Source organism: Hippoglossus stenolepis, chromosome 18, assembly GCF_022539355.2.
Source record: "Hippoglossus stenolepis isolate QCI-W04-F060 chromosome 18, HSTE1.2, whole genome shotgun sequence".
Classification (NCBI taxonomy): Eukaryota; Metazoa; Chordata; class Actinopteri; order Pleuronectiformes; family Pleuronectidae; genus Hippoglossus; species Hippoglossus stenolepis.
Genome location: NC_061500.1, coordinates 2121578 through 2134314, shown reverse-complemented (window position 1 = coordinate 2134314; position 12737 = coordinate 2121578). Strand labels below are relative to the sequence as shown.

The 12737-nt window shown below is 43.4% G+C and overlaps 1 protein-coding gene across 1 annotated transcript; it reads right to left on the bottom strand.

Moving 5' to 3' along the window:
• Positions 1-1088: 1088 nt before the first annotated feature.
• On the bottom strand, positions 1089-6415 carry spp1 (secreted phosphoprotein 1). Its single transcript, XM_035184836.2, is given in 8 exon segments — positions 1089-1712; positions 1715-1958; positions 2234-2569; positions 2810-2926; positions 3044-3088; positions 3503-3613; positions 3724-3795; positions 6339-6415. Coding segments are annotated over 7 exon segments (1011 nt in total). The 5' UTR covers positions 3778-3795; positions 6339-6415; the 3' UTR covers positions 1089-1608.
• Positions 6416-12737: the final 6322 nt, after the last annotated feature.

The following is a 12737-nucleotide window of genomic DNA, read 5'->3' as shown; positions in this document are numbered from 1 at the left end:
TGTTTTAAAAACAAGAATGTGTATCTGTCAGCAGTGTGTGGACTGAGGAGGGTGTGTCCTGTTTGTCTCGTTTTAACTGTCGTAAAATCATCTTTTCCCAGATTAAATAAGGCTTCGGGAACTTGGGGATTAAAAACTTGATGTTTGTTTCTGTTTAAACTTGTGCTTCAACTTGTTGAACACAGTTGGGCACAGAACCAAAAAGGAAGATGATTAATGTGTTGATGAAGTTTGGGTGAACTGACGCTTCTGTGGGGCATCGCAGCAAAATATAAATACATTTGTAAATTAGTGACAATAAGTATGATTAGATACGATAGGCCCCTTTCTAACCACTACATAAAATCGTGTTCATTGCCTTTTAGATTAAGTTTTTGTTTTAATTTGCATTATTGTAGAGAGGAGACAAACTTTAAAATGACTCAGCCCCATCTAGTGGGGAAAGTTATTAATTGCAACATTTAAGTTTGTAATCTGTATTTTGAAGGACGTCCTGGAGAAGGACAGTGATGAAATTAATAATAATAAATTAAGTTTATTCTACACACTGAATTAGGTAATGTGTGTTTTCTGTGTTTGTTGGTTGTTGTGCTTTATGCAGCACATTGATCTGTTTGAAGTTGTAGGTTTTGATCTGTTGGAATCTCTGACTTTACCAAAGCAAACAAATCTCTTCACTTATAATAGTTGTGAACAGATTCATGACTCTTTATTTCTGCTTTTTTTTTATTCGGCTTCAATATTACGTTGTCTCACTGGACTTCCTGTCTCTACGTCTAAAACAGACTGGGTTTCAACGCAGAGGATTGTGGCGTTGGGGATAATTTAGCTTTACAGTCTATGATCTAAAACAACTGGACACAAACATCCGGTCTTTGTTACGAAAAAGAACTTTATTAAAATTTTATAAATGGTACAATATGATACATTACAGTAAACGACATGAGACAAACAACATGTAGTGTAGGTAGGAACTGTGCAAATGAACTGGACTGTGTTGTACGTTTGAGCCCGGGATGGTTTGAGTTTCTCCATCTACACCAGCAGGTTTGATTCTAGCAAGCGACAAAGCTAAGCCACACAGGGAGACGACTTAATGACAAGTTTTATTTTTGTTAATATGCTTGAAATGATTATAAATATTAAACTGTACTTTGCAGTTGTTAATTCATGATTAAATGCAGTGTTGTGCTAGTGTAGATATTAGAACTCAAGTGTGTGTCTTTGCTCTTTTTGCAGTTTTGACCCCGGACCCTGCAGCAACACGGCGGAGAGGCGACGGGACAAAGGTCACGAGGTCAGTCAACCTCCTGCTGAAGGTAGAACTCGTCACTTTCAACCACTTTCCCCCTGCAGAGTCAAACATGGTGGTTTCCAAGACTGGTCAAGTAAAATATATATATACCTGTTTAGAAAAGGCATTTCTGCCTCAACAACAAATAATCACAGAGATATAATCAATAATAATCAAGCCTGTTCAGTTCCTGTTTGGCCCGGCAGTGGAAAGAGGTTGTGGAGTTTTGGTTTTATTTTTGCACCTGGAGGCAGTTTGCCCACATCTTTTATGTGACGTGACGCCATCCAGCCCGTTTCCTGGATGGGTGGGGCTTATTTGGCAGTGATGACCATTGGCATGTCGGTGGTAGCGTCAGGTATGGCCACCTCCTCATCTGAATCGTCCTCCACACTCTCGTCGGAGTCACTGTCTGCGGCCCGGGCGTGGCCGTGGCCTCCTCGCTGCTCTCCTCGTCCTGGGACTCCGCGCTGGCGCTGTCGCTGGAGCTGGCGCTGGAGCTTTCGTTGGTTGTGGCATTGCTGGCACTCACGACCTCTTCCTCTCCTGGGAGGGAGGCCTGGCGGGCGGTGATTTCCGGGTCCTGAGTGGCGTCCAGGCCCTGGCTCTCCATCTCAGGGGTGCTGGTGTCCTCCTCCAGGATGTCAGAGTGGACCTGAATAGCCTGGAGTTGTAGCAGGGGAGGGAAGAGAGGATTTGTTTGATTAAACCCTGAATGGAAGAGTCTTCTTTATACTTGTTTGATATATTTAATATATTCTTAGTTGATTTAAATTTGAATACTAAACAATTGCAGATGAAACATTTAAAACCACTGAATCTTTGCAAGTTTTGAATTGTGCGGCAGAAAAGGCTGAAGTTGAAATATATCACATTTCATTCGGACTCTACTGATGTATCGCTACCTGTCCCTCACACAAAGCTCAAACTAATCTTTACCTTATACACGGGCAGCGACTTCTCCACCTCGTTGCCGTCGGTCATATCGTAGGCCACTTTCTTCCCTGTGTTGACGTACTCCCAGGACTTGTAGGGAGAGGGCAACTTGTTGTAGGACTTGTCCTCCACGTAGATGATGGATTTGTATTCGCCGGGGTATCTTCCCAAGTTGTCGCCACGGGCTGTTTCTGGGTCGAAGACGATGGTCGGCACGATGGGATCCTCGGTGGTTTCAATCATGGGCTCCTCTGTGAAGACCGTGGGGCTGACGGTGGCGGGGGCCGGGCTGGAGGACTCGCCAGACTCTGAGCTTTCGCTAGATTCATCCTCATCTTCCTGGAGACACAGAGGTGAGAGAGGATGAGTGACCAAAAACGGGATTTGGTGTTTTAGGAGCGTCCTTGTGTCATGTGTGTCATATAATTTTTTGTTTATATAAAAGATTGTGTCTTTGTGGTGGAATATTATAAGATCGAAACATTCAAAGGTTCTTAAATCGGGTTAAATATACCTTCATCCTGGTACCATTTGGTAAAACTAGCCTTAACCAAATCCAACAAAAGTCTTTTTACTCACTTCTGTTTCATCATCATCGTCATCATCCTCACTGTCCTGGCTGTCGGTTGTATCTGAGGTCGGGGTCGGGTCTGGGCTGACGGATGTGTCCTCCGGTGCTGGAGCCACTGCTGCCCCCTGTGGCCAAAATCACACATAACCGGAGTCTTAAACTTCACCAGAATTGTTTTCAGGATCAGCAGTTTTGAAAAGTAATGATTGTTTTGTTTAATTTTTGAATTTGATGTCTCTCACCTGTTCTGAACTCTCTGCGCTCTCGTCTGAGGCGGAGGAAGCTGCCTGCAACATCAGAGACAAGCAAGCAAATGTGATTGATGCTCCTTTTTACGGTTTACACAGAAGAAAGAAGTGGAATGTGTTTTGATCCACAGGAACCACACACCCACTCTACAACCTGCCCTTTCATTTCATGGGTTTCAAAAAGTGGGTGACAGAGTTGTGCCTCCCCCACAACACGGTTATGTGGTCTGTGAGATGACGAGTTTCAAAAACTCTGCAGGCTCGACCGATCAGGGCTGTTGATCACGATCACCCTGTTTTTATATCATCAAATATCTATGATAATTGTGTTTTGTGGGCCCCTGAGGGTCAAGGCCCCTGCTTCAGCTGATTGGTTTGGTTCTTGACTAAATGGGGAGGTTAGAAAATGTGCTGAGGAGGAAAGACAAGACAAGATAAGAGGAAATAATTTACCTGAACCGGTGCTACACGGGCCTGGGGAACCAATGCCGCCTGCTTCTTGGCAGCTTGTCGTCTCAACACCTCCTCAGAGCTCTCTGAACTGCTGAGAGAAACTTTCTTCGCCTGGAAAGCAAACAAACGTATTCATCCAAGATTAATAAGGTAAATCAAGTTAATAAATCTAATCGACTGATGTTCTCAGCTCAGCAAAACTTGAGAGAGAGACGACTCACCGGCCGACAGAGAACTGTGGCGAAGAGCAGAATGAAAACAACGGCCACTTTCATGGTGTCAGAGTTTGTTGTCTGGAAGGAAAAACACAAAAACACGCAGGTTGAAGCTACACAATAAAACGATGAAGGATAATCATTCGAAATACTCAAAACTCAATGATGATGCCACACATTTAAAAGTCTCGTCAGCGAATTCTCTCGCCCCCAGATTCCTTCCTCAAAACGGAGGCCGCCCGGTCACCTGACCGTTAACTAGCGGTGACACTTCCTGTCTGTGTCACAGGAAGTCATTAAGGTCCTTGATTACAGAGTCAAACAAGCAGTAATGTGTCCTTGACAACTCCTTCTCAACACGATGAAACGTCTCCTCTGTCATCAGTGGAGGATAATCACATGACTCTGGAGGGCGGTGAGTTAAAGTACGAGACCGGATGTTTCTGTTTCTGGCAGATTTTGGTCAAAAAGACGTGAGAAAATAACGGGTATGATTTAGAAAAGAGGGGGTTTTGATTTAAAGTTTAAAAACCAGAATGATTATAATTTAGAGTTGTGCTGAAAAGAAGATTGTTGGACCAAATTGAAGAATTACTTTAATTGGTGACACACAAATGAATTAAGCGTGAATTTAAAGGTAAGAAGTTATATCAACACAATTGCTAACTTATATTAGAAAGAACTTAAATTCATTTGTGTGATTCCAATTGAGATATACTTTTAATATCAACACAAATTTAGTTTAAAACACTATACAGCACTATATGAACAGTGTTAAAACTTTACTGTGATAATCCAGGTTTTTAGTACAAACTCAAATGTGCAAAAGGAGCATTATGGACATAATGGGTAAATCTATTGGCACTAAATATTTTCTGATTTCCCTGCAAAGTCGCCATAAGAACCGTGATTTGATAAACATTCCCCAGAAATGAGTAAATACAGCGTTTGTTGTGGATGAATACGCATGTTATGCTTGAGTCATAGTGTGTGTGTGTGTGTGTGTGTGTGTGTGTGTGTGTGTGTGTGTGTGTGTGTGTGTGTGTGTGTGTGTGTGTGTGTGTGTGTGTGTGTGTGTTTGAGTCAAAAATAAACTACAGTGTGTGACTTCGGCTAAATGGGAAATACTCGTTAGTAGTTTGTGTGTTTTAATGTGTTTCATTGAAAGATGGCAGCAGTAAATTATATGTATTTTTTTTACAAAAGTGGAGTTTTACAGTAATAATTAAACGTTTTCTTCTTCTCCCGTCCTTTACTGTAGCTCTACTTTTTGTGTGTATGCTGTGGGCGTGTCTTCCTCCATCTTTAATGATGGACTCTTCTTATACTATATAATTCACCAGGTTATAACTGGAAAGCCACAGAGCAGCAGAAACATGATAGACGCCCTTATGACCGTGTGTGTGTGTAATTCTTTACATCTATGTTTGTCAGGACCGGTTCCAGCTTCAGACGTTGTGAGGACATTGAGTCTGGTCCTCACTATGATTGGTTTTCAGACTAAGATTTGGTTTAAAGTTAAGCTAGGAGCTGTTTTCTTAGAGCTTAGTCCGGTTCTGTTCCAAAATGTACGAACCGGCGCAGACTTTTCTATAATCTTTGCATCTGAATACTTTTCTGTCTTTGTGCTTCTAAGACCGAATGATTTTAAGCGTAAGAAGGGAAGATCACGCGCTTCTAGAAATGCGAGTACCTCAGAGTGTTGCAGCATGTAACAGGAACGAGAGGTTGTAAGGAGACGAGGCTTCGTTTAAGCTTAACGTAGTAAAAATTAAAACGTCGCAGGATGATCCAAAAACTCTCCCTGAACCTGTTTAAAACTCTCCTCAGCTCTTCAGTTAAAAATGTTTAACTGAGCTGGTCGTCATTAAGTCTGCGTGTGTGTGTGTTGTCTGTGTGATTATTCTGTGTGGTTTACCAGGTCCCACCCTGGTCATGTCACACATAATCCAGTGGTGAACTTCCTGCTGCCGGACGCTTCCTCTTCCTCACACACACACATGTTGTAGTGTGTTGTAAAACTAGATGTTACTAGATAAAATCCATAAAGAGCAAACGTCATGTGGCCAAAGGTATGTGGACACCCTGCATGTAAACCATATAGGACAGTTGGACCCGGGATTCCAGGACCATGCGTCCACTCTTCTGGGACGACTTTGCACAAAATGATTTTAGACCCGGCTGCTGCTCAGAATCGTGAGTGAGGTCCAGCACTGATACTGGACTCACAATCAGCACAAGCAGCGTTCCAGTTCAGTGTAGAGGACGAAACACAAACTGTTGCTGCAAAGTTGTAAAAACACGATTGTCTCAAAATATCTCTACATGCTGTAAAATGAATTGTGCCCACTTTTGAGCAGAGGGGCACAAATCCTGAAAACAAGCCCCAGACCCAGAATACAGTAGTAGTAGTAGTAGAGTAGTTATCCACATACATTTGGCCACATTGTATGTTTTGAAAGAACTTGAACTTCAGGGCTAATCTCTAAATGTTGCATCCGTTAAATTAAAACAAGCACAATTCCAGCAACTTGTTCTAATATGAACCTGCACTCCCAACTCTCATCACACCCAAAAATCTCCCAAACACAACATTCAGTGTGATAAATATTCATCCTGACCTTGTTCTGAAGCTGCAGGGACGTCGGGCAGAAAGAGGCGGACGGAGGTTTTCTCTTGAGTTTATCTCCTGGGTGGTGTTTGCTGCTCGGTGATGCTGCTGCTGAAGCCGAGGTTTATAAACCCTCCATCCTCTGGCAGCAGCCAATCGGCTCGCGGCACGTGACATTGTGTGGTTAACCGCGCCGTGGTCCACCTCTCGTCTCCCGCTCCCACTCTTCCTGTGGTGGTGCGGGGGCAAAACACACACACACACACACACACACACACACACACACACACACACACACACACACACACACACACACACACACACACACATGGATAAAGACATGCAGACACTTACAACCCAGACACAAGCATGTGAATGTATTTGTTCTCCTCCGCACACACGTGTATAAAGTTAATTTAAGGACATGCAGTGACAGGCTCTGGGAAAAGCAGCAGCGCAGAGCGACGGGTGGTATGACAATGATTCAGCTTCCTCACAGACGGAGGAAAATCATCTGACTCTCAGACTGATTTGTCTGAAACTGTTGAAAAAAGAGAGGGGAAGTTGTGTGTGTGTGGGTTGTTGCATGAAAAGGAGCCTGTGAATACATTTTAAAGACAAGAAAGTTGAAAGTTTTACCTTTAATTTGATTCCTCAGAGAATTATTAACGGCTCTTGATGACAAGTTGGTGCAGTTTGGTGCATATGAATTTAAATGTGGATCTACTTCCCCAACTTATTGTGGTATTGAGTATAAACTCAGTATTAGGGTTCATTCATGGTGGAATCCAGACAGACGTGCATTCCCTGAATTCCCAGGTAATTTGTATTTTACAGCATCGTTGAGTCGACAGAATCATTAAATCTGATTTGTTCGTGCAGTAAAATTTCACCTAAATTCAACCTGCAATTACAGTAGAATGCCTGAGTCTGTCTGTGCTGATGTTTGATGCTCTCACAGACTTGTCCGTCGCTTAAACACTTTATACACAAATGCATACTTTCATCCAGACGTACAGTTTGTTTACATTTAAATGCATTTCATTTTGGAGCAGACAAACCAGAAGATTTTAAATCCTTGAGCAGCATCGTTAGTAAGGCGGGAAAATTTGCACCTTCGCAATCAGCTGTCGTTTTGTGAACATTTCGGTTAGCGTGTTCCAGTTTTACCTTCGGCCAATCAAAGCCTGCTCAAACCCGATTGGTCAAACTAGAAACTGAAACCCAAACCCAAACAGATTCTGCATATTCACATGAGGAGTCTGTTTATAGAGGTCACACAAAACAATGAGATGTTTCCATAAGACAACATAAAGACAATAAATCGAATTAGACACGTGCAGGGATCAGAATATATACGAACACGCTGATACACCTGCACAGACACCTCTCACACTGCCGGTCTGATTGCAGTGACAGCGAGTCATGACTTTGATTGTGCAGACGTGTTGAACTCTGACAGCTTGATGAGTTGTGAGGCCTCGAGAGTCACAAACGTACAATTACACAACACTTTCCTCTCCTGCCGACACGCGGAGGTATGTCGCACATGAACCACGGCGGGAGCGTCCTGCTCAGTCTTGTACGACCCCGGAGAACTGTTTAATGGTTCGAAGGTTATAGATCTGATCTTGTTTGTGTTTTTAAAGAGGTCTGCGTTGAAGAGTCGCGTCGGATTTGTCTTCATATGAACCTGATATCCAACTTCTGACCGACTCTGTTGCTTTTTCAAGAAAATTGCTGCGTATTTTACCTCAAATAATATAGTTGCCCTTCTATATACGTGAGGAACACAAATAAATTAGTTATTTAAACCTCGAACCCTGGACACGTGTGTGTGTGTGTGTGTGTGTGTGTGTGTGTGTGTGTGTGTGTGTGTGTGTGTGTGTGTGTGTGTGTGTGTGTGTGTGTGTGTGCGTGTGTGTGTGACAACATGAGTGATTTAGAGTTTACAGTTGTTGGAACAGAGTTAATAGAGGAGTTAAGGAGAATGAGACATCAGACGTGTCTGGAATGAATCTGTCGGGACTCGCTGGATGAAGTCTGAACCTCTGTTAAATGTTTTGTTTATGTGAGTATTACAGATTTCCCGCACTATGAGGCAGGATATGTGGTTAGCGAGTTAACGCCATGTTAGCGACGGTGCGTCACCTCTCACATCGCCGCGGCTCGTCAGTGTGACAGAAACCATCTTTGGAAAAAAGTTATTAGACATTTGTTGTTTGGATCCATGTCCCCTCTGCTGACATGGAGATGGCAGGGTTCATGGCCTATACTGCAGCCAGCCACCAGGGGGCTTTGGCTTCACTTTGGTGTGAGTCATGTTCGTATAATTATTTGTGTGTGTGTGTGTGTTTGTAATAAAGAAGAAACCAGGGTCACCAAACAGTCCGAAGAAGAAAACTCCATCTAACACAAACCGCTGCAGCACTAAAGAAGAAACAAAGGTCGTAACAGTAAAAACATCAAACCAGACGAGCGGAGGATGAACTGGTCTGGAACACAGTTTGAACTGGTCTGGAACACTGAGTCTCCTGTGAGACCTCCGACAGTTTCCAGCATCTGGAATAAAAAGAAGTAAGAGCGGTGAGAAGCGTTGGTGTGAAAAGTTTATTTTGGAATAAACGCAAAAAACAGACCAGCAACACACAACGATGGAGGACGGAGTTCTATCAACAACTCGCCATCAACACTCACACACACTCACACACACACACACACACACACACGTATTGTGAGGCTGATGTCATTGGTCACGTTCAATTCTCAAACTCTGCGGTCGCCATATCGTGGAAATAATCTCGTTTTAACAGCGACCTCGGGACATTTGTGTCTTCTGGCTAATTGCTGCGTTTTTTTAATAGAACATTAGTCCATCAAATTCTGTGATTATAAAAAGTATATACGAGATCATTAATGGATGTTGCTCGAGGTCAGATGTGGTGGAGATGACAGGACTCGCTGTGGAGTTTCACACAGACACACACACACACACACACACACACACACACACACACAGTCTTTCTCACATGCACCAAACACACACACACACACACACACACACACACTGTTCAGCCTATAAATGTGGTTGACACTGGCTGGCAGACAGGAACACGACATAAAAGAAGAAAAGTGAGAAACCAGCGTGTGTTGTGTTGTGTGTGGGTGTGTGTGTGTGTGTTGTGTGTGTGTGTGTGTGTGTGGGTGTGTGTGTGTGTGTGTGTGTGTCCACATTTGTGTTTTTGTATTCCTGTGAAGACCAAACCATCTCATCTATTCAAGAAGTTTGTCAAAAAGTTTCATCACCAAGGAGATTACCCTCAATTAAACTTCTGAAGACAATAAAAATCTGTATTTGTTCGTCTCGGAGCCACTAACAAGGCTTTGGATCCTTTTTGGAGTTTACAACTGCTTCTTCTTAGCGCTTGGCGGCACGGTGGTTCAGTGGGTAGCACCGTCACCTCACAGCGAGACAGTTCCTGGTTCAGATCCCAGGTCTCTCCGTGTGTTTTCCATGTTCTCCGGCTTGCTCCCACAGTCCAATTGGTTGATTGGTGACTCTAATTCCGTCAGCCCAGCGATACGTGGTCGACCTGTCCAGGACGTACATCGCCCAATATCCAATATCTGCCTCCAGCTGCTTGTAACCCTTATAAAAGCACAGTAACGATGATGGATGGATTGAAGCAGAGAAAAAGCTAAAGTCAATCGCAGTAAACAAACGTGCACAATCTCTCAGTTTGCACCAAAAACAGAGTTTGTTTGTTTGTTTCTGTTTGACGAAGTTAAACTGTCGGTGAATTCTGCTTCTCCCATAAACAATTAAGTCTGAAGGAGCCGCAGTTGTTGAGGCAGGAAATAAATACAACAAGGCTCCGGCTTCATGTGGTTGAGGTCGACCATTTGCAGCGGATTACTGTCAACTGTTGGACGTCTGCAGCACAAACAGAGCTCAGTAAGAATAATATTGTTAATCTGGTGGAAAGCTCTAAAACTGAGCCTGACGAGGAATCAAACCTGGCAACCGGTTTAGTTGCTGATTTTAAAGCTGACTTGGGTTTCGTGCTCCAAATGAAAATATAAAAAGAGAGAGAGAAGAAGAAAAAACAGCTTCACACAAAACATGTTTTTAAAAAACACAAAAATAAGATTGTTATTTCAGGGTTTTTAATCACTTCCAAATTCCTCACAGACCACAGGTCATACTCTCTCTCTCTCTCTCTCTCTCTCTCTCTCTCTCTCACACACACCAGGAGGCCACTTAGGATCACGTGTTGAAGTCGTGGTGACACAGGAAGTCACATGGTCATTTAAAAACAAGGAATATGAAATCTTTACAAGTAGCTGAGGCCTCAGATTCAGGCTCACATCTTAAACTTGTGTGTTATCAGTCTCAACACTTCCGGGGTCTGCTCGTCAGATTAGAGCAGGCAGTACCGTTACGGCTGTTTTTATTTAATCACGCTGACGTCCCTTGCGTGCTGCACATCGGATTTGAACTCGAGTTTTGTTCGAGGATGATTATATTTGAAATCTGATTCTTTGATGGCTGCGAGTGTGAGTGTGTGTCCAACAGGAACCACGTACGTCCAACTCCAAGGTTAAAACTGTTTTCAAGACCTAAACCTAAATACGACAACGACAATAAAGTCAACTTTGGTTTGGACGAGAGAAAACTAAAGTGAGTGGCAGCGGCCTTTGCTCATGAAGGATGCTGTGTGATTGTCAGGCTGATTGTCATGTGGGGAAATATGACTGGTGAGTTACGGGGTTTTAATGACTGGGAATCCACACGATGCAAACAGGCCTTTGGCTTTTCTATCGTAGTTCCCATGAATAAAGCGGCAGCTTCTGATCTCGTCGGACATTTTAAAAATAAACAGAAGCTCGAGTTGTGTCAAACATGTTTGCGCCCCCACTCTGGAACTTTTATCCGTCATTAAAGTTTTCGGAACAGGTTCGATTTGCTGCTTATTACCTTGTCGGAGGTAAAAAAGCTAAACTCAATTTCCTGGAGAGCTCAGGTTGTTTTCTTGCTTCACTTTCAAAAAAAGCACTTGTGGTGTTTATTTTAAGTTTTTTTGTTTGTGCCAGAGTTGATGTACATTTATTATGTTTATTCAGCCGTAGCTAAATGTTCAGCTGCTGTATAATCACTTCACCCTCTGCTGTTCCAGTGCGTAGCTTTCCCTCTCTTTTAGATTCACTCTGACATTACAGCAGGTTTTCTGTCACTAATTACAGACGCTCGTTTTCTGGTCCTGGTGTAGTCTGGCACAGACACGGTTTCGGTCTGTATATAGAGCTACAGCTGTGTCTATTCTGCATGAAACTGGTTTCCACTGGCACTGGAGGAGAGTTGTATAATGAGACTTGTAGTAAAGAGAGATATCTGAAGTCCCGCATGAGAGTGATGCAGCACAATCGAGTCAGAAGCCTTCGGAATCAGGCCTGTGGCATTAACTGTCCACGCTTTTGCAAGATGGCTGCTTCCATAACCTGCATCCGTTTGGTGCATAGGTTGTGCACGTCCTCAGAAAGGTACCCAGGATGCAACACCCACATAAAGGTCGCTGCAGCGGCGAGTCCTTGACAGGGTCGGTGGGCCATCGTCACTTTTTCTGTCCTGATCGCAACATTAGCCAAACGTTTTATCTAGAAATGTGAAAGCACGCCGCCCTCTTCCCAAACTCTAGATTTTTTGACATGAGCTTCGAGAGTCATATGCAGTTTCAAAGTTGTCACTAAACGGCTTTAATTTCTTCCAAGAGCTTTTCGTCTTATAGTTTATGGCATTCGGAGAGAATCGCTCTGGCATTTGAAGTCCTGACAGCGCTCTGCACTTTATGGTCGCTCGTAATGACGGAGCGCTAAATGTAGAAACCTACTGTTTTTCTTTTTTTTCCCCTATAAGAAGCTTCAGCTAAATTTGGGATTTTTTTATACTTGGATCTTCGTCAGTTTCATGCACAGAGACGCAGAGCGGAGCAGCTTCTGAATTACTGGTCTGAAATATACGTCAAGCTTCCTGTGTGAGGGGCTCAGGGTGGTTCCCCACCTAACCCTGTCAGACATTCCTTCTCTAATTATGAGCCTAAGGAGAGTGTGTGTGTGTGTGTGTGTGTGTGTGTGTGTGTGTGTGTGTGTGTGTGTGTGTGTGTGTGTGTGTGTGTGTGTGTGCGCGTGTGCGTTGTGTGTGTGTTAAGCACAAGAACGTCTGCCCCCACATGTCATCGCTCTCATGTCTACAATCATCTCCATCAACGCAGAGTTTGGCATTTCAGACGAGATATTATGTCTTCCGTTGTTTCTGTCTGACGGTGTAATTCATTTTATTCTGGATTTACTCCGGGTGGCGCCGGATTTGGGTTCAGATAAAGATCCGGATGTTGAGCAGTACAACTTTTTT